This window comes from Castor canadensis, chromosome 16 (genome assembly GCF_047511655.1).
Source record: "Castor canadensis chromosome 16, mCasCan1.hap1v2, whole genome shotgun sequence".
Classification (NCBI taxonomy): domain Eukaryota; kingdom Metazoa; phylum Chordata; class Mammalia; order Rodentia; family Castoridae; genus Castor; species Castor canadensis.
In genome coordinates, this window is record NC_133401.1 from 24,796,576 (window position 1) to 24,817,609 (window position 21,034).

General features: G+C 48.8%; 1 protein-coding gene across 1 annotated transcript in view; it reads left to right on the forward strand.

Annotated features, from left to right (window-relative positions):
- The first annotated feature begins 838 nt into the window (after positions 1–838).
- Positions 839–21,034, forward strand: part of Prkcg (protein kinase C gamma) — a 21,225-nt gene continuing 1,029 nt past the window's right edge. Inside the window, exons 1-17 of the mRNA XM_020174245.2 lie at positions 839–1,159; positions 1,494–1,525; positions 2,570–2,652; positions 6,522–6,633; positions 6,775–6,906; positions 7,417–7,573; positions 8,590–8,724; positions 9,047–9,134; positions 9,414–9,443; positions 14,510–14,662; positions 14,917–15,105; positions 15,914–16,005; positions 16,095–16,157; positions 16,284–16,422; positions 17,611–17,691; positions 19,504–19,611; positions 20,754–20,894. Of these exons, the coding sequence (XP_020029834.1) occupies positions 990–1,159; positions 1,494–1,525; positions 2,570–2,652; positions 6,522–6,633; positions 6,775–6,906; positions 7,417–7,573; positions 8,590–8,724; positions 9,047–9,134; positions 9,414–9,443; positions 14,510–14,662; positions 14,917–15,105; positions 15,914–16,005; positions 16,095–16,157; positions 16,284–16,422; positions 17,611–17,691; positions 19,504–19,611; positions 20,754–20,894 (1,905 nt within the window). The 5' untranslated portion in view covers positions 839–989. The remainder of the gene's footprint in view (positions 1,160–1,493; positions 1,526–2,569; positions 2,653–6,521; positions 6,634–6,774; positions 6,907–7,416; positions 7,574–8,589; positions 8,725–9,046; positions 9,135–9,413; positions 9,444–14,509; positions 14,663–14,916; positions 15,106–15,913; positions 16,006–16,094; positions 16,158–16,283; positions 16,423–17,610; positions 17,692–19,503; positions 19,612–20,753; positions 20,895–21,034) is intronic.

Sequence of the window (21,034 nt, forward strand, 5' to 3'; positions counted from 1 at the left end):
CCAGGGAGATACAGTCGAAGGAGTCAAGCAAAACCAGAAAGAGATTAGCCTAGAAAGAGAAACAGAGACAGACAATAGCATTTACAAAGATAGGAAGGTGAAGGAGAGTGGAAAGAAGGACTCAGGGAGACAGGGGGAGAGATTTCTGAGACAGAGAGAGAGAGAGGGAGAGGGAGACTGGTTCACAGTGAGACCGCTAGTGAGATACAAGACCCAAGATGGGTGACCAACAGAGGGTGACAGACACAGATAGAGACACACAGCAAAGGAAACAAATTCCAGAGTTCTTCAGGAAAAGAGGGAGAGAAACGGGGGCCAAGAGAAGACACCCCCAGAGAGACACATAATAATAAAAATTCAGAGGTCTAGAGAAAAATAAAGACCGGTAGCATCAGGGAAAGTGAGACTCCAAGCCTAGTTGTTCACCAGTGGAGTCTCAACCTTGAGCAGAAACTTTGCTAATTGAAGACAGAGTGACATGGTGACATGGTGGAGACCCAGGGGCCTAACAGGACCCACTGAAGCAACTTACTGAAGGAAGACGTGGTGGGGGGGATGTTGCATGACAGATTGGAGACTCAGCGGATGCTCCCTCCCTGCAGCCAACCCCGGGAGTGGGTGTGTGCACGTGTGTGTGTGGGGGGGGCATTTATCCCGTGTCTCAGGGAGGGGGGCGCCTTTAAGCAGAAACCCCGCCCCTCTGTCGTCTTGGCAACGCCTCCCCCCACCCGGGGCTCCCACATTTCAGCAGGTGCTGGAGCCGGAGCTCCCGCCGCCGCCCGTGCCTCCGGCTCCTCGGCGCCCCTGCCTTGGCTCTGCGCCCCCATCCGGCCGGGGTGCCGCTCCCTGCCGCGCGCTGCGCACCTGGAGGTGCCTCTCCTCTCTCCTCCTTCCCACCTCCGAGTCTCCCGAGTCCCCGACTCTGCTCCCCCAGTCCACCTGTTTCCTCAGAAAGGCAGGATCCTGGTCCTTGCTGCGTTCTCGGGGCCATGGCGGGTCTGGGCCCCGGCGGAGGCGATTCAGAGGGGGGACCCCGACCCCTGTTTTGCAGAAAGGGGGCTCTAAGGCAGAAGGTAGTCCACGAAGTCAAGAGCCACAAGTTTACCGCTCGCTTCTTCAAGCAGCCAACCTTCTGCAGCCACTGTACCGACTTCATCTGGTGAGGGAAGAGGGCTGGGGTCCTGCGGGAGGACATTGGGGGCTCAGATTCGTGTCACATAAGGGATGAGCAGAGAGGGGTTGTAGCCCCCACTCGTGGGCTCTAGGATGGTGGAGGGCTGGGAGCCTGGACTCCTGGTCTAAGGGAGGAGGGGCTGGGGGCTGGGCTCCTGGTTGTGAGAGGAGGGGCTGGGGGGACAGAATTTCTGGGTTCTAGAAGCAGAATGCAGGTGGGACCCTAGGAGCATGAGAAGCCACAGACCTCTGATGGCTCGCAGAGGTGGAAGGGTCCAGGTGCCCGTTCTGCACTGACTTCAGATCCTTGACTCTTCCAGGGGTATTGGGAAACAGGGCCTGCAATGTCAAGGTAAGAGCTGGGTCCTGGACCCCTGGGACTCCCCCAGGGTGGAGGCTGAGGCCTCACAGCTGAGACTGCTGACACACGTGTTCTCTGGTCCCCAGAGAGGCGCGGGGGAGCCCGGGGCGGGGGGTGTGGCAGAGACACAGCCTGTGGTGGGGAGGGAGCTCTGATGGCAGGGCCACCGCGGAGGTGGTGTTGGGGGGCCCCTCCCTCGGCCGGCTCCAGGTGGGGACAGATATTTGGAGAATCTGTTGCCATGGGAACAAGGAGATTTGGAAAAGGGGAGTGAAGGGGGGGAAGGGGCTGGAGATGCAAAGTCAGAGCCCCCCCCCCCAGGCTGCCGTCGCCATGACAACACCATCAGTCCTAGGCAGGGGCAGGCCGGGCGGGGTCACCCGATGGGCGGGTGGGGGCCGGGAGAGGGGGGCGAGTTCTAAAGCACCAGCTGCCACTGCTGAGAACAGAGTGAGTCAGGGTGGGGGGGGGGGTGGGCCAGAGCAGCGCCCCCAGACTCACTTTTGCCCAAGTTGGGGCTCTGCTGTGTCTGAGGATATTTCTGTGGTTTCGGTCTTCAAATCTGCCTGTCTCTCTCCTTCTTGCTTTCTTATCTTCTGTCTGTGTGTCTGAGTCTGTTGGTCCTTGGGAAACAATTTTTTTCTCCTTGTCTGTCTGTGTCCCTTAGGCTGTGTGTGTGTGTGCACTGAGGGCTCTGTGCTCTGGGTCACTTTGTGTTTCTCTCTGTTTTCATCTTTGAATCCATCTCTTGGGTTTCAGTATCCAGCTTTCTCACCTTCTCTCTCTCTCTCTCTGTGTGTGTGTGTGTGTGTGTGTGTGTGTGTATGTATGTATTTCTCACCTTCCACCTTCCCCCTCAGCCCCCCTCCCATGTCAAGGTCTCTCCTGTTTTTTTCTCGGTTAGACTCTATGTGGAGATCCCCCTCTTTCTGGTTTTCTGTCTGGCTCTCTTTCCAATTTTGTGTCTGTTGGGGGTCTCTCTGGATTTATCCATGTCCCTCCCTACCTCTGTGTCTCTATGATTTTGATCTTCAGTCTGCAGCTTTGTGGTTCATCGGCGATGCCACGAATTTGTGACCTTCGAGTGTCCAGGCGCTGGGAAGGGCCCCCAGACGGACGTGAGTGCCCGGACACCTGGTTCTTCCTCCTCAGGCCGCGCCCCCGCCCTCACCCCCTCGGCGTCCGTCCCAATTTCTCCTGCTATTTTTAAGGCTGGGAGGGGAGGGGGGGCTGGAGAGATAGGGAGAGCTAGTCTGGCCCAGATTCCTTGCCCTTGGCCTGGAAAGGGGGAATGTGTGGGGGCCTGGGACAGGCCAGGTGCACAGGTGGGGATAGAGAGGAGGAAGGGGTGAGGGGACCAAAGACCAGTCCTGGATGGGGATAGGCTGCTATCTATGGGTAAAGAGATTTAAGGAAATTGAGGCCCAAGGGGCAGAGAGAGAGCTATAGCAATGCTGGCACCAAGATCCTGAGATAAGACACAGAGAGAGTCTTGAAGAGGGACAGAGAAGCAGTAAAGGACACTTGGGAGAGACTGATGCAGCAGAGAGAAATGGAACAGTGAAAATGACAGAGGGAAAGAAAGGGGGTCTGATATGGACAGGAGGCAGAGAAATTCCAAGAGAGGCTAAAATAGGAAATGGTAGATATGGAGGATGCTGGAGAGATGCTGAGACAGGGAGACCCAGAGAGACCCTGCAGAAACCATGCACATGTGTGCCTGTGCCGACCCCCATGCAGTCAGGCACACATGCACATCCATAGCCTCCCCACCTCATCTCTCTGCACATCAGGGGGTTGACGGCAGTCCACTCTGGGTGCCCATCCTTGTTCCCTCTGCTTTCTCAGCCAGCCTCAGTTTCTTCCCCTGTACAAGGGGCTTGATAGCTTGGCACTGGCCAGTAGGATTGACTGTAGTGACCAGAGCCACATGCAGCTGGTGAGCAGAAACAGAGCTACTTCCATAGAGGAACACAAATCTAAATTCCATTTCATTCTAATTAATTTAAATTTAAACAATTGCACGTGGTCAGTGGCTACCAAATGGGCCAGCACAGAACCTAGACATCCCCAGGCTTGTGTGAGTTCAGTTTCTCCCAGGATTTGACACAAGGTGGGAGACGGTTTTATGATTAGTAGGTAAAGAGCAGGGAGACAGTGGTGAGGCCTAGGATGGAGAGTTTGAGGCCAGCCAAGGCTATGATAGCACCACTGTATCTTAAAAGAAAAAAAAAAAAAGGGGGGGGGAATGTGGAAAGACCCACAGAAGCTCAGGAGACATCTGCCAGGTTATCAAGTGAAGAAAACTGAAATTTACATAGAGGATGTGACTTCATAGAGTATATATTGAGTACCACTGTCTACCAGTCCTTGTTACAGTCTTCCTGCCTCACCTGCCTACCTCCACCAAAACTAGCTCTGATTTAGGAAGAGCTCATTGCTCCTCCTGGCATCATGGACAAGGTGTAGGATTGAATCTGCACCACAGCCTGTAAGGTTGGGTTAGGTATTTTCCCTGTCCCCATCTGAGCAGAATCTCCTGGGCCTGAGTCCCAGCTCTATGACTCATTGGTCCTGTGACCTTCCCTGAGGTATTTACCTCTTGCTCTTCTTGAGTTCCTGTACTGTGTGTGTGTGGGGGGGAGTGTGATCATCATGCCTACCTATGGGATTGTTTTGAGATTTTAGTGAGTCAAATACTTGGAATGGTATATAAACATAGCAAGAAACAAAATATCTACTGTTATAATGGCTAGAAGTATTATTATCAATCAAGAAACAGGCAAGTAGCAAGGAGCAGCTCTTTCCTCTGCACCTCTTGTTCCTTCTTTTTCTTTTTTTGGTGGTTGTGGGATTTGAACTCAGGGCCTTGTGCTTGCTAGGCAGGCATTCTAACACTTGAGCCATGATCCCAACCCTTTTTTGCTTTAGTTATTTCTCTCTCTCTCTCTTTTGGCAGTACTGGGTTTTGAACTTAGGGCCTCATGCTTGCTAAGCAGATATTCCTTACTACTTGAATCACTCCACCAGCGCTTTTTTGTGTTGGGTATTTTTGAGATAGGGTCTCAGGAACTATTTTCCCAGGCCAGTTTCAAACTGAGATCCTCCTGATCTCTGTCTCTGTCTCTAGAGTAGTTAGGATTACAGACATGAATCACCAGTGCCTGGCCCTTTAGTTATTTTTTCAAATAAGATGTTGAGTTTTCCCTCAGGCCAGCATGGACAGCCATCCTCCCATTTATGCTTCCTGTGTAACTGGGGCAACAGGTGTGCCAGCATGCCCAATTTTTATTGGTTGAGATGTGGGGGGTGTCTCAAAAACTTTTTGGTCAGGCTGCTCTCAAATTGAATCCTCCCTATCTCTGCCTCATAAGTAGCTGGTATTTTAGCCACGAGCCATCTCACCCAGTCTCTTTTTTCTTCTTAATGCTTTTAATTTTGCTGTCCATGGACATCCATGGTTTATGATGTGCTAAGGGCTTGGAAGTATGTTTTTGCTTAGTTATCACAAGACACCTTTATAGAGGGCTAATGCTCCCATTTTTACAGAGCAGAAAGCTGAGACCCTGAAAGTTGGAGGTGCTATGGGAAGACCCAGAGCTGGGTTGTGGACAGAGTTAAGATTTGGACTTAGATCTACATAACTGGAGGACTGGGGTGCTCTCTTCTCTCTCTCTTTCTCTCTCTTTCTTTTTTTTGGCTGGGATTGGAATTTGAACTCAGGGCTTCAGGATTGAAAAGCAGAAGGTCTATTGCTTTAGCCACACCTCCAGTCCATTTTTGCTCTGGTTATTTTGGAGATGGAGGATCTCATGAACTATTTGCCCAGGCTGGCCTCAAACTACAGTCTTCCTGATCTCAGCCTTCCAAGTACTAGAATTAAAGGTGTGAGCCACTGGTGTCCTGTTGGCTGTCTTTTTAATAAGAACTTTCCTATCTTCTGTCTGTGGATAGCTTGTGTATCAGACACCCTGTTGAGGGCTTTCACACAGGGCACTAGCATCTTATTTAATGCAGTAAGATCTCTTTGAGTTAGGGTCACCCCAAGACCCAGAACATTGAAGGGGACCTTGGCAACTGCTGTCACCTTCCCCCACCCAAATATACATATCCCAAATAGAAACAGTCTGGGGTTCAGGGTGGTCCACAAGTCCTCAGAGAACTTGTGGGAGGTGGGGGATGAGAGGGTAGAGCTATGGGGTGTTGGAGCCCTCACCTCCATGTTCTGCCCAAATGCTACTTTGTCAGTAAGGCCTCCCCTGGCCATTGTACCTCAAGCCCCAACTTCTGGCACACCCATCCCTGCTTCATTTTCCTCCAAAGCACCTATTATTATCCATCAGACCATATATATTATTTAATTACTGTGTTTGTATTCTGTCTCCCTCCACTAAAAAGTAAGCTTCACATGACAAGGGGTTTTTAAAATCTTGTATTGTTCACTGTTGGGTCCCAGAACCAAGCACAATGCCTGGCACACAATAAGCTTCCACTGAGTATCTGTAGAGTAAAATGAGTAAGATGGAATAGCAGGCAGGCTGAGAAGCGAGTCCAAAGGAAGAATATTTTCAAAAGCTCCCCTTCCAGGGTTTTAAGATTGTTCCCTCCCCACTCTCCCTAAGTGACATTATTATTTTTTCTGCGGGACTGGGGTTTGAACTCAGGGCTTTGTGCTTGCAAAGCAGGTGCTCTGCTACTTGAGCCATGCCTCCAGTGCATTTTGCTCTGATTGTTTTGGAAATGGGGTCTTGTGAACTATTTGCCCTTCATTCTCCTGATCTCATCAGTCTCCCAAGTAGCTAGGATTACAGGCATGAGCCACTAACGCCCAGATCGACTTTATTTATTTATTTATGTTTGGAGACAGAGTCTCCCTATATAGTCCAGGCTGGCCTGGAGCGCCAGAATGCCTCAGTCATCCCGAGTGCTGAGATTACAGACGTGCATCACCGTGTCAGTCTCTTAAGTGACACTTCTCTGTCCGCAGGATCCCCGGAACAAGCACAAGTTCCGGCTGCACAGCTACAGCAGCCCCACGTTCTGCGACCACTGTGGCTCCCTCCTCTATGGACTGGTGCATCAGGGCATGAAATGTTCCTGTGAGTGTTTCGCTGGCTGCCTGCACTCCAACCTAGCACTTCTCGGGGTTCAGAGGAAATGCAGAGAGTGTGTGTTGGGGGAGTGAAGGATGGGGGTTGGGGGCTGGGCTTGAAGTGCTACCCTCAGTTCTTTTGTTCCAGGCTGCGAGATGAACGTGCACCGGCGCTGTGTGCGCAGCGTGCCCTCGCTGTGCGGCGTGGACCACACGGAGCGCCGTGGGCGTCTGCAGCTGGAAATCCGGGCTCCGACCTCGGACGAGATCCACATCACTGGTGAGGCCCCGCCCCCTCGCTGGCCCCGCCTCTCCCTGATGTGAGCCTGGCTGGCCCACTCCCCAACCTGGGAGACCACGCCCTCCAGAAAAGCAACATCCACATTCCTGATCCTCCAGCCCACTGGCTGGATTCCGCCCAGGCCACGCCCCTTTCTAACCAGAAGCCCCGCCTCCAGCCTTGGTTCTTAAAATTTCCAGCTCCTCTTTAATGGCCATTGCAGGTGTCAGGATCCTTGAGAGGGTGGGATGAATAGGACCTGGTTTGGAGGAACGATCAGGTTCACAACCCATGGCCAGAGGCTACACTCCTGAGTCCTAGTGCAGGAAGGGGTCTGATTTCTGCATGAATGGTTGGGGGAAAAGACTTCATCACGCCGTGTCTTCTGGTTCTGGAGACAAGAGGTCACCAGAAAGGAGACTAGGCTTGGAATTCTTGATTGCTGACTGGGGGAGGACAGGGAACCTCTTCCTGGGTCTCTAAGTCGCCTTCCCTCACCTCCCCCTTCAGTTGGTGAGGCCCGAAATCTCATTCCTATGGACCCCAATGGTCTCTCTGATCCCTATGTGAAACTGAAGCTCATCCCAGACCCTCGGAACCTGACCAAACAGAAGACCCGGACGATGAAAGCCACACTAAACCCTGTGTGGAACGAGACCTTTGTGTTGTGAGCTTGGGTGCTATGATGACTGACAGGATGATCTGAGGGTCTTAGTGGCTAATACCACCCTAGTGAGAAGCTGATGGGAGGTGTTAGGTAGAGGGAAACCTCAAAAAGGGGCAGAAGAAGGTGATGGGAGGAGAATGGAGTGGAGTGCTTGAGGGGAGGGGTGGAGATACAGAAGTTCACAAGCAGAGAGTTCCCTGTACCTTTAATCTCCATACAAACCTCCACTTTAGAGGAAGACAGAGATCAGAGGAGGATAGGCAGATGGACACCCAGAGAGATGTTCAGGAGAGATGGGGACAGGGACAGAGAAAGAGACAGGCCTAGAGAGAAAAAGAGACTGAGAGGAGGAAAAAGAGAAAAGGGTTAGAGGGATTCAGGATGAGAGAGACATAGGAACAGATAGATAGAAGCAATTATATGGGGAAGAAAAGATGAAATAGAAGCTGGATGTTGTTCACACCTGTAATCCCAGCACTTGGGAGGCTAAGGCAGAAGGATAGTGAGTTTGAAGCCAGCCTGTGCTGCATAGTAAGACCCTGTATCAAAAACCAAAGCAAAACAAATAAAACACAAAAAACAACAAAGAATGAGAGAGAGAAGGTCTTAGAAGAAGAGGCACAAGACTAAAGGAAGACAAAGATGGAAAAGGAGGGGAGAAGGTGGTGGGTGGGTGGGTAAGGAAGTGACAAGGACAGAAAGAGGAACCAGAAAGACAGGATGACAGAGACCAGGAGAAAGGAGGGTGCACAACGACTGAAATATATTCTGAAATAGGACAGAGAACTGGAGAGAAAGACCAGGAGACAGGGATGGGATGGGTCAAGAATTGGGGAGTGCTGAGAGCTGTCTAGGTTTACCTAAGGCCCTAGTGGAGGAACTTCCTTTGGTGGGGTGGAGGTCAGAGTGGGAAAACATCTTATGGAGCTGGATGGAATTGCCCCACCTCCAGCACCAAGGACAGGGAAGTGAGGAGCCATGAGCTTTGCCCCTGACTCCACTCTACCCTTCTATAGCAACCTGAAGCCAGGGGATGTTGAGCGCCGGCTCAGCGTGGAGGTGTGGGACTGGGACCGGACTTCTCGTAATGACTTCATGGGTGCCATGTCCTTTGGTGTCTCAGAACTGCTCAAGGCACCCGTGGATGGCTGGTGAGGAGTGGGGCTGGGGCTGGTGGTGGACATTGGTATCACCATCTCTCTCCATGTGTGGTCTCTCCTCTAGGCCACCATGTTTCCCTCTACCTCCCAAAACTCCTTCCCCTTCCCAGGTCCTCCTCTTCTTCTTCCTCTTCTTTCTCCCTCTCTGGCCACTGGAAAGGCCTCCCCCCTCTCCTTATCTCACTCTTTCTCTCTCTCCATCTCTGTGTCTGTCTTTCTGTGTCTCTTTCCTCCCTTTGGATGTCTCTGCCTCTTTCTTGGGTGCCCTACTTCCCCTACCCCTGCCCGGCCCTGGTCTCCGTCTGTATGTCAGGTACAAGTTACTGAACCAGGAGGAGGGCGAATATTACAATGTGCCGGTGGCCGATGCTGACAACTGCAGCCTCCTCCAGAAATTTGAGGTACCCGGACCGGCTTCCCCAGGGGAGCCCAGCCTAGCTTGCCCCAGTTCAGAGCTGGCCTTGCCCTCTACCCTCTGGTGGCCCACTGGTACTGGGCCTACAATTCCCAGAAGACCCTGGGGCTCATTCCTCTGTTCTTACCATGGCCTCTAGCCCCAGGGTCTGATGGGAAATGTAGTTCTCAATCCCTATGGCGTGAGGATAATAGGGGCCTGGCCCCTGCTCTAGAACTATCTCCTACCTCTTAGGGCCCTGACTTTTGACTTTCTTCTTCCCCAGGCCTGTAACTATCCCTTGGAATTGTATGAGGTGAGTAGAACTGAGACATCAAAATGAGGCCTGTTCTCTTCCTCCCTCCTTCTCTACTTCTCCCTTCTCTGATTTCTGTCATCTTCAATTCTATACATATGAGTTGAGCACTGTTGTGTGCCAGATCCATCCTGTACCCACTGAATAATCTTAGTGACTCCCCAGGCAGGGACTCCATCATAAATACTAAGGCTAAAAAGTCCAGGTAGCCCTGGACACTGCAGAGGTGTGAAGGAAGCACTGGCCCAGCCTAGAGGGCAGGTGTTCAGGGAGGGCTTCCCTGAGGCAGTGACCCCTGAATTCATCCTTTAGTTTTTCTATCTAGCAATTGCTGGGACTCTTCTTCCTCTATTCACTGTCTTACTCACTCATTGAACACTATTTCCTGATGTGGGGTTTAAGGTAGATGTTGTTCTGTGTAGTTAATCAGGCTGTTCCCTGGGGCTCCTGGTAAAATGAAGGAGGCAGCCTGAGATTTTCAGGACAAGAGAACCTGTGTTTGATCATGGATTTAGCCTTAGGCATCAGGGAACCCGGCAGCTTCGCAGAGAGCAGAGACTAGAAGTCAAGAAGTCTCTCTCCCTCAAAATATATTTTCTTGGGCACCTCTGTGTGAAGGCATGGTTCTAGTCACTGGGGATTTGTATGTAGCAGAGAACAAGACAGAAAAAGCTCCTCCCCTCATGTTGTTTACCCTCAGAAGAAGAACATGAAACAAAATAAGTAAGTGCATGATAGTATGTTAGAAGTTGATAAATGATAAGAAGAAAACTAGCAGCAAGTGGGATAGGGAATGCTGCTAGGGAAGGTTTTACAATTTTAACAGCAGTGGGCAGAAAGTATTCACTAACAAAGTGACTGTTGGGCAAAGGAAAGGGGAGAGTGAGGATCCCCAGAGAAGGGCTTTGCAGTAGGCTAGAAGGGTAGAGAGCAGCAGGAAGTTGCAGCAGAGGCAGGGCAGGGGAGGAGAAGGAGACAGAGTCAGAGAAGAGGGTGCCTCATTATCCCTTGGAGGAATTTTAGCTTTTAAGCTGAGTGAGAGGGGAAGATGTTGAAGGGGTGGCCTGTGATGATGTAGACTTTAACAAGATCACCAGCTCTGTGTAGAGAGTAGACAGTGGGAGGCAAAGCTGGAAGGAGAAAAAAGGCTGTCTGGAAGAAGAAGGCAGGAGATGGGTTTGCTCTGCTGTGAAGTCTGGGTGAGGGAAAGTGCTTGCAGCACTCTTCTTTTTGGGGGAGGAATTGAAGGCAGGGTGTCATGTTTGCAGGGGCTCTACCACTTGGGCCACACCACTAGCCCTCCAAAAGTCTCCATTCAACACCCTCTTAGCTAGACCTTCTGTGCACCAAGATATGTGCTTGGTGACGTTGAGAAGCTTTAAGCTGCAGGAGAGTCTCAGAACCCTCGACACACACCATCAGGATGGATGGAGGGATCCTTAGCACAGTGGAGGTTCTGCACAGCTTGGTAGGAGCCCAAGGAGGCATCGTTGCCCAGTTTGGGGGCTCCCAGAAGAGGCAGTGTTTAGGTCTGTTTATTTGTTTTTTAAACAAAACAAAACAGTTTCACTATGTAGCTCAGACTGGCCTTGAACTCACAGTCCTTCTGAGTGCTGGGATACAGGTATGCACTTGCCTAGGCTGAGGCAGCATTAGCATGAGACCTGAAAGACAGGGACTAGCAGTGAGAATCTGTTACATACTGGTGTGAAATGTTGTAGGCCAGTGTCAAGGGTCCTTGCCTTCACAGGCCAGAGAACTGGCTTGTAAGGCAGCTGATTGACTCATGAGGCAGCTGATTGACTCGTGAGACAAGGCTGGTACACAAAGTAGGATTCATTAGACAGAAATGAAATGCTACAGCTAGAGCAGTGCAGTGGAGCCTGGAAACTGGTGGCTTCCTGCTCAGGTGAAGGCTGGGGATTTTTATGGACACTTTAACTCTGGGTTAGGGTAGGGGTTAGAAGGACTCTTTCCATTGGCCATGGGTTCGCAGGCTCTCTTAGATGATCTGGTCTGTTTGCCCTTATGGGGTGGGGGAGGACCAGGGAACAACCTTGAGAGCATTTTGTTTATCAGCCCCATGGCAGATTTATGAGACCCTGTATCTCCTCCTCAGGGTGCAGGAATGCAGATTTATAACTCCTTCTCAGGGTGCAGGGCTCATAGTGCTCTTCATGGGGAATGGGATACTCACACACCTGTCATTTAGATTCCCAGACCCAAGAAATCCCAATATTAAACAACAACAGCATGCTTTAGTCTTTCCTTGACTCTTATAGCCAACTCCTACCAGGGTTTTCAAGTTGTGTTTGAACTTGAAATTGCTGCATCAGAATTATAAGATTCCTTATACACATTTCTTGTCTCTCTGCAGACCTACTAAGTGAGATTGTTTACATATTAAACACATTCCTCAGATGGTTCCTTTGTTTGGTTAAGTTTGAGAGCTGGACATAGGGAGGAAATTCAGGCCCAGAGAGGTTGAATCTTTCATTCTTTCAGTAGCTACATAGCAAGGATGCCCCTCCTGTGTATTTGACTGAGAAGGTTTAGTTTGTAGAGACCTGGCAGATGGTGGGCAAAGATCTAGCAGTAGGAAGTTGGGGACAGAATGTGTCTGAAACAGAGGGGTTTTGAGTGAAACAGAGGGGTCATGAGTGAAACAGAGGGGTCATGAGTAACAGTGGAAGGAGGTATGTATGGTGGTGGTTGGTCCTGAAGAGCCAAAATCTAAAATCTAATTTTTTAAATTTTTTATATTTTTGGTGGGATTGGGGTTGAACACAGAGCTTTATGCTTGCTAAGCAGATACTTTACCACTTGAGTCATGCCTCCAGCCCAATAATTTAAATTTTACTATATTATAAATTGTGACCTTTTTTTTTTTTGGTGGTCCTGGAGTTTGAATACAGGATTTCAAGTGCTCTACCACTTGAGCCACTTTGCCAACCTTTTTCATTTTAGTTTTTTTCAAATAGGATCTCATATTTATGCCTAGGCTGGCCTGGATCCCAGTTTTCTTATTTCCCATATAACTGAGTTGACAAGAGATGCCACTATGCTCTGCTTTTATTGGTTAAGATGGAGTGTCATGAATTCCAACACCCCACACACACATACCACCGCTGCTGTCCTTGACCGTTGATCTTCCCAATCTCTGCCTTCCAAGAAGCTTAGGTTACAGGTGTGAGTCACTGCACCCTAGGCTAGAAACAACTTCTTCTTCTTCTCCTCCTCCTCCTCCTTTTCTCCTTCTTCTTCTTCATTTTCTTCTTCTTCTTCTTCTTCTTTCTTCTTTCTTCTTCTTCAGGCACTCTACCTCTTGACCCACACCTCCAGTCCATTTTGTTCTGGTTGCTTTGGAGATGGGGTCACATGAATTATTTGCCAGGGCTGGCCTCAAACCTTGATCCTCCCAATCTCAGCCTCCCACATAGCTAGGATTACAGGTGTAAGCCACCTGTGCCTGGCTTTCATTTTATTCTTGATCACTCAACCTTTTGAGGATTAACAAGTCCCTTTAAACCTGTTCTGAAGAAAGCAAAGCAAAATAAAATAAAATACAAACAAGTGATAGTACATATAATTTTCTTTGAATTCTGTCTTTGTACTTTATTGACAAATTCCTTAATCCATGAGTATCAATGATAGAACAGGGTCTCCATGGTGTTCACAGCTATCTTCTACAACTCAGTAAGCACCGATTAGTATTACCTATTTTCCAGACCCTGAACTAGGTCCTGGGTAGGGGGCAGGTATAACACTTAATAGCAAACACAAACAGCCCTTACTACATTCTGGACACTCTTCTAAGTGTTTTGCATATGTTAATTATTTACTGGTCACAACTCTGTTGGAAGTTATTCCTGCTACCCCTGCAGATGAGTTAATGGAGAGAACCTAACAGTGGCTAGGGTCCAAAACTAGAAGGTCAGATGTCTTTTCTGTACAAGATTGTATCATTCAATAAATATTTCCTGAGCCTCAGCTCTGCTCCAAGCACTGTCTCTCTGTCTTGGAGAATAGAATGGACCCTTGCATAGAAAGCTCACAGAATGTAAGCAGATATCACATACAGAGAAAGAGTTATAAATTACAGTTTCAAAGGAGCTGTCCATGGTAGCACAAGAGGGACAAATGATCCCATTAAAACAATCAGAAGAGACTTGTGAAGTAAGGCTTGATTCAAGGACTAAAGGATGTTTGAGAAATAAGGAGAGGAAGTGGCAGAGGAGGGACTTCAGGAAGAGAGAGTGGTATGTCCCACAGCCTTGGAGAGAGGGCAGCCTGACACCAGGCTGTGTATGAGGCTGTGGAGGGGGAGAGAGGAGCCTGGTCTTGAAGCCACACAGAGAAGCCCTTAGAAGGATGGAAAGCATAGGGGAGACATGACCTGGTTTATTTATTTTTAAATTGGTCTCTCTGCCTGCTGAGTAGAGACTGAATTAGAAAGGGCAGTAGCGGTGTAGAAGGATATGTGTGGAAGCTGTGCTCAGTCATGGCCAGTGCCGGAAAAAGTGGAGAGGTGGAGAAGACGCCATAGCTAAAAGTCAGGTGTGGTCCTCAGATCAGCAACAGTAGCATCACCCTGGAATTTGCTAGAAATGTAAATTCTCAGCACCCCCAAGACTTACAGAATCAGAAAACCTGAGAGTGGGGCTCCAAGGTCTGTTTTGCCAGTACCTGTAGGAGATCTGGCTTAGAGGCTAAGAGCAGCAAGACTCTAGGGCTGAACTGTTCAAGTTTGATTTCTAACTTTGTTGTTTACCCACTGTGTGACTTTGGGCAAATTATTTAACCTCTGTGTGCCAGTTGCCTCTTCTGTAAAATAGCAAGAGCAAGAGATGGTATATAGTAAACTAAATGTCATTTAGATAATAAATCTTCCAGGCTATGGAACGTCAGAGAAAGTTCTTAAAAAGTAAGGTGTGGGAGCGGTGGCATTTTCTTTTTCTTGTCTCTCCTTGTCCCTTTCATACTTGGATGCTGTCTCTCTTGGGGGGCATCTCTTTGTCCCTGTCTGGCCTCTAATTACCTCCTACTGTCTCTTCCTTTTCTCACAGCGAGTGCGGATGGGCCCCTCTTCCTCTCCCATCCCCTCCCCATCTCCTAGTCCCACGGATCCCAAGCGCTGCTTCTTTGGGGCCAGCCAAGGACGCCTGCACATCTCCGACTTCAGCTTCCTCATGGTTCTAGGGAAAGGCAGTTTTGGGAAGGTTGGATTTCTGGGGTTGTGGAGGAAGGGAAGGATGTCCGTGGGGAGGTTGGATTTTGGGGTTCCATTGGGCTTCTTGGGTTCCTGGAGGTATAAAGATGCCAATACTTTCCTTGAAGGGGTGGGCGCAATTCAGGGGAACCAAGTCCCTTGAGAGAGCGGGAAGGACTTGGGATCCTGTTCTGTGTTCCTGAAAGTGCAAGGATCTGCACACTGAATTCCCAAAGTGGACTGGTCCCTGTCCTCTGTCCACAGGTGATGCTGGCCGAGCGCAGGGGCTCTGATGAGCTTTACGCCATCAAGATCCTGAAAAAGGATGTGATTGTCCAGGATGACGACGTGGACTGTACCCTAGTTGAAAAACGTGTGCTGGCCCTGGGGGGCAGAGGTCCTGGTGGCCGGCCCCACTTTCTCACCCAGCTCCACTCCACCTTCCAGACACCGGTGAGGAAGGAGGGAGATGGAGGCTGACTGTATGTATGTATAGCCCTGTCTCCTCTCCCTGTGGATGGACTTGATATCCCCTTTGAGATTCTGAGCTTAGGGCAAGGCAAAAGAACCTTGCACTCTAAATGGGCGTAGCCAGGCGCATGGGCTTGTAGGTGGGTCAGAGCTGGGGCGTGGCCAGAAGGATGGGATTGGAAGGGGCATGGCCAAGAATGCCAGCTTGGTCTTGAGAGCCGCAGTCAGTGCGTTGGGGAGCATGTGGATGGAAATATCTTCTGAATGAGCAAACCCTGAATTAGGCTCCAAGTGACAGAGAGGATCACTTTCGGATTCTGACTGTGAATCTGAAATAGGTGTTTCCCTAAGACTAAGGCAGGGAGTAAGGAGTCAGAACCTTCAGGGTTTGAAGAGGGTGTGACTCTGCTTCCAGCAGCTCTGAATGGATATGACCACCTTCCTGTAATAAAAACGATAATTGCAGGTGAAGCTTCACCATCTCTAGTCATAGGTAACCAAAATTAGGTGCGTGAGTGACCGAATGTGGAAAGAGGTTCTGGTGAGTGGATTTCAGTCCAATAGTGTGAGCCTCAATGTTCAATTCTGGGAAGGCTAGACCAGAACACTTGATTGGAGCAACCAGGGATGTATAGGGCCCAGTAGATACTGGGCAGCAAGGTTAGAACCTTGGGCCTTCCTGTGGCTGTGGCCAGTTGCTCTGGCCTTTCTATTCAGTGGATTCAATGCCCTCCACGTTTGTCCTGAGTGGATGTGTCCTTTTGTCTAAGCCCCTCCCACTCCTCCCTAGGATCGCCTGTATTTCGTGATGGAGTATGTAACCGGGGGCGACTTGATGTACCACATTCAGCAGTTGGGCAAGTTTAAGGAGCCCCATGCAGCGTGAGTCACATCTAAGAGAGAAAGGGGTCGGGAAGCTGGGAAGGGTAGGTGCAGTCATTGACCTTCTGACTTCCCATCTACTCCTCCAGGTTCTATGCAGCAGAAATCGCCATCGGTCTCTTCTTCCTTCACAACCAGGGCATCATCTACAGGTCAGTAGCCCCAGACTTTCCCATAGAGGGAAATCAGGCCCCTAGAGGGGAAAGATTGGAACATACAGCTCCAACCTGCTGAACTCAACTCTCTCAGCAATTCCTACATGCATACCCATCCTCCAGGGACCTGAAGTTGGACAACGTGATGCTGGATGCAGAAGGACACATCAAGATCACTGACTTTGGCATGTGTAAAGAGAATGTCTTCCCTGGGACCACAACCCGCACCTTCTGTGGGACTCCAGACTACATAGCACCTGAGGTAACCCAATGCTTGCTGCCCAGGCTGCCCACTTGATGTCTCTAGTATTCATAACGAGCAAGGCATGTCCCTGGGTGTCCTAACCAGATGAGGTGTTCCTCCAGTGTCTTGCATGGAAAGACCTGTGTGCCTAGCACTCTAAGTGAGGTAGTTGGGTTTCTAACTAGGTAAAGTGAGCAGGACCTGTAGGTGAATGTTCTAAGGGAGTGGGACCAGCTTGTAGGAATTCTGAGTAGGGCATGAACCATTCTAAGAAGGTGGAGACTATTTATAGTGCACCCTGAGTGGGTGTAGCCCTGAGGCTGTGTCTCCTGTGCATTCTATCTGGGTGGGGCTTTCCCTTGAGTATTCAATTGGACAAAAGCTCATTGATAAGTGTTGCACATAGTTTTGGTTTTTTTTTTTCCTGTGTGTGTGTGTGTGGGGGTGCTGGAGACTGGAATCCAGGGCCTCAAACATGTTCTTTGGTCCAAGTAGGCTGCCCTTCTGCCATTCTAGGAGGACCAGATTCCTAAGAACACTATGAAAGCAAATGCTGTGCCTTGAGTATTTTCATTGGGCAGAAAATCACTCTGTCATTGTTTAGGGGCTAGACCTAGTATTCTGAATGTTAATATACTTGGGTGCACATGCTGACATTAGTAAGCTGGGTTGGAGATTATGTTGGAGATACAGTCCCTTCATCTTTTCAGCTGATCAATGTTAGGGACCAAGTAGTCAATGTCAGGGGTCACAATACCTGGCTGGTAATCAGACTCACCTGCAGAAAGAAAGTTACACACATATTGCCGACTCTAATTCTTGCTTAATGAGGCCAGAATTCTTCAGGGATGGAAACACCTATTTTTTAAAAAAACAGTCTCTTAGATAACTCTGATGTTCATTCAAGTTTAAGAATCTCAGCTTTCTGAAATTTACCCCCATACACCCAACATTCAAATGGAAGTTTACCCTTCTATTGGGCCTTAGGTAGTCTTTATGTTTGAGAGTAAAGGAATGTTCTAAGTAGGTAAACTTTGTTTCTTGAATTATCCAAAGGGTGGAGTTCTAGCCAAAGTATTCATGGAGTGGAAAGAGTTTGTGCTGAAAGAACTTGAAGTGTGGGTAGGGCTCCTGGGGATGATGCCAATGGGATCCTAGGCTTCTTAAAGAAAAATCACAAATCCTTGCCTCTTACCCTCCCTCCAGATCATTGCCTATCAGCCGTATGGGAAGTCTGTCGACTGGTGGTCCTTTGGGGTTCTGCTATATGAGATGTTGGCAGGACAGGTAAGGGAAGATTGGATGGGGGTGCTGGCTTGGCTAAAGGCCACACAGAGTGGAGTGCCCCTTCTTATGTGGCCTTTATCTGGAGAAGCAAGGTAGAAGGCAATCCTCTACTTACACACTCCTCTAGTCTATGCAGGTATGCTGAGCCATTGGAAAGGTCACAGGGTGACACTGCTGTCCATGGTCCTGAAGCATTATCTTACCATAGCTCAGGGGTTCTTCTTTTTTTTTTTCATTTTTCTTTTATTATTCATATGTGCATACAAGGCTTGGTTTATTTCTCCCCCCTGCCCCCACCCCCTCCCTTACCACCCACTCCACCCCCTCCCGCTCCCCCCCTCAATACCCAGCAGAAACTATTTTGCCCTTATCTCTAATTTTGTTGTAGAGAGAGTATAAGCAATAATAGGAAGGAACAAGGGGTTTTGCTGGTTGAGATAAGGATAGCTATACAGGGCATTGACTCACATTGATTTCCTGTGCGTGGGTGTTACCTTCTAGGTTAATTCTTTTTAATCTAACCTTTTCTCTAGTTCCTGGTCCCCTTTTCCTATTGGCCTCAGTTGCTTTAAGGTATCTGCTTTAGTTTCTCTGCATTAAGGGCAAAAAATGCTAGCTAGTTTTTTAGGTGTCTTACCTATCCTCACCCCTCCCTTGTGTGCTCTCGCTTTTATCATGTGCTCATAGTCCAATCCCCTTGTTGTGTTTGCCCTTGATCTAATGTCCACATATGAGGGAGAACATACGATTTTTGGTCTTTTGAGCCAGGCTAACCTCACTCAGAATGCTTCATTTTGTTTTGGTGGCATGGACCCCTTTAGCAGAACAGTGTACCCTTCTCATAACAATGCTTTCATGTGTACAAAATAAAATAACAGAATGACAAGAAATATCAATCATATTGAAATGTGGTTCTCAAAATTTAATTGAATTTAACTCAACCAACTAAATCAATTGAAACATATCCAGTCGTCTAAATATTTAACATTGGGCCATCAACATATAGGCAGCTTCTTGTTAGTTCATTAAATGGTAAGCTTTAACAGTCATAGGAAGTAAAGAGGAAGGCATAACAGTAATTTTGAGGTAGGAATAAGTTAGACTCAGTCATATCTGAAATTCTCATGATAAGAAAATGTCCATGATTTCTACTGGTGATGAAGCTGTAAGTGCTGCTTAAACTTGTTTTCTACATTCATAATGAGAGGAAATGCTGAATTCCTGCTCATGGCTTAAATAAAGATATTTTTTCCCTCTGTCCAAATTCATAGACTCCTCAGTTGTATATGCAAACCATCTAGACTCTAAATTAAGAACCCTTGCCTTGTGGACTAAGGGCTTGGCTCAAGTGTTAAAGTGCCCGACTAGCAAGTGTGAGGCCCTGAGTTCCAACCACAGTATAGCCACACACACAAAAAAATCACTACTGTAAGAACCCTTGTCTTGGTATTGCCTTTCCTAACTCCAGGATGCTGGGAACCATTCATCCATCCAAAAGAATGCATTTTCCATCTTTCACAGTTTTTCTCTCTCTCATTTACATGACACATTTTTTGTCTAATCAACACCCTGTTGATTTACAGAGCAGATAAAGAAAGCCAGACAATAGAGAGATGCACAGATGAGGCACAAGAGATAGGAAATTAGAGAGAGATGAAGCTTTGGTAGTTTGATCAGCTCACCCTGGGGAGTTGTTGGTGGCAGGGGGGAGGCATCATCCATTGGTTGGTGGTGTTCACAGTGGGTGAGGAGAGTGTGAATGTTTTGGAAAGGTAGTTTGGCAGGTCTGACTTTATTTGCTCACTTCCATAGCCACCTTTTGATGGAGAGGATGAGGAGGAGCTGTTTCAGGCCATCATGGAGCAGACTGTCACCTACCCCAAGTCACTTTCCCGGGAAGCTGTTGCCATCTGCAAGGGGGTGAGAGCCCAACTCCCACCTTTTCCAAACTCACAACCCCATGCACCTCATTGCCATCTCTTTTAGAAAAAGGTTCCCATCCATCATGTCACTTTGCGTCCATCTTCCAGAAAAGTTGATGGAATACATAGGTTTTGTTAGAACAATAATTTGCCACCCTGTGGCCACCCCAGACCAAGGATGGCCTCTATCCCACACTCCTCTGTAGTACCAGACCCCAGCTCACTCAGGAAGTGTCAAGAGGCCTAGGCCTGTCTCTCCAGAGCTGGGTGGATCAGATAAACCTGCACCTTTTCTTTCTGTGGGCTCCTGAAAGAGTCACTACAACTGTGAGCCTCAGTCTTCTCCTCCTGAGTGGTGGAGTTAATGCAGGAGAATGAGACTGGCCCATGGAAGGTTTGCAACAAATGTCAGCATACTTCTGCTTCTAGCTCCTATCCCCACATCTCTCTGATGGTCTCTTCCTGGGTTTTGTCTCATACCTCTGCCTCCATCTACATATGATGGGCCTTTTGTATCTCTACCTTTTCTTGGTGTCTTCTTCTGTATTTCTCTGTTCACACTTTGGCATCTGTTCCTCTCTCTCTGGGTTTCTGTTATTCTCTTCCCACTCTCATAAACACATACTATGGATTTCTGTCTTCCTCTTGTCTCTGAATTTCTGTCCCCTGGCTCTCTGTACTCTGTCTTTCTGAGTTTCTTGGACTCCAACCTTCTCTTCTCTTCTCTTTTCCTCTCCTCTCCTCCCTCTTCCTTCCCCTTCCTCCTCCTCCTTCTTCTTTTCTCTCTCTCTCTCTCTTCCTCCCTTCTTACACACACACACACACACACACACACACACACACACACACACACTAGGTTTTTTCCCTCATGTCTTCCCTCCTCTCTTTCTGGGGTTTTCTGCCCCCATGCTGATTTTGTTCATCTTTCTGGTCCATCCTTGGGTCTCTGGGTCTGCATTTATCAATTCCAATTCCTGTTCAATTCTCATGTATTCTCCCTTCCCCACTCTCCTCTATTTTTGTTCTCCCTTGCTGTTCTCCCTCTTGATCTCTATGTTGTGTCTCTCAATTCCTCTCTTCCTTCCCTGGTCCTTTCTGTCCTGGACTCTGTCTGTCTGTCTGTCTCTGTGTTTTCCATAGTTTCTGACCAAGCACCCAGGAAAGCGCCTGGGCTCGGGGCCAGACGGTGAACCCACCATCCGGTCCCACGGTTTTTTCTGCTGGATCGATTGGGAGCGGCTGGAGCGATTGGAGATCGCGCCTCCATTTAGACCGCGTCCGGTCAGTCCTTCTCCTGACTACACAGCCTTGGTCCCTGGTGGGCTGGGGTACTCCAGAGCTTTGATATCTACACGTGGAGGTGGGGTGGGGGCCTCTCTGTGGAGAGGTGCAGAGACCATGGAGTGTGTGTATAGATTCTG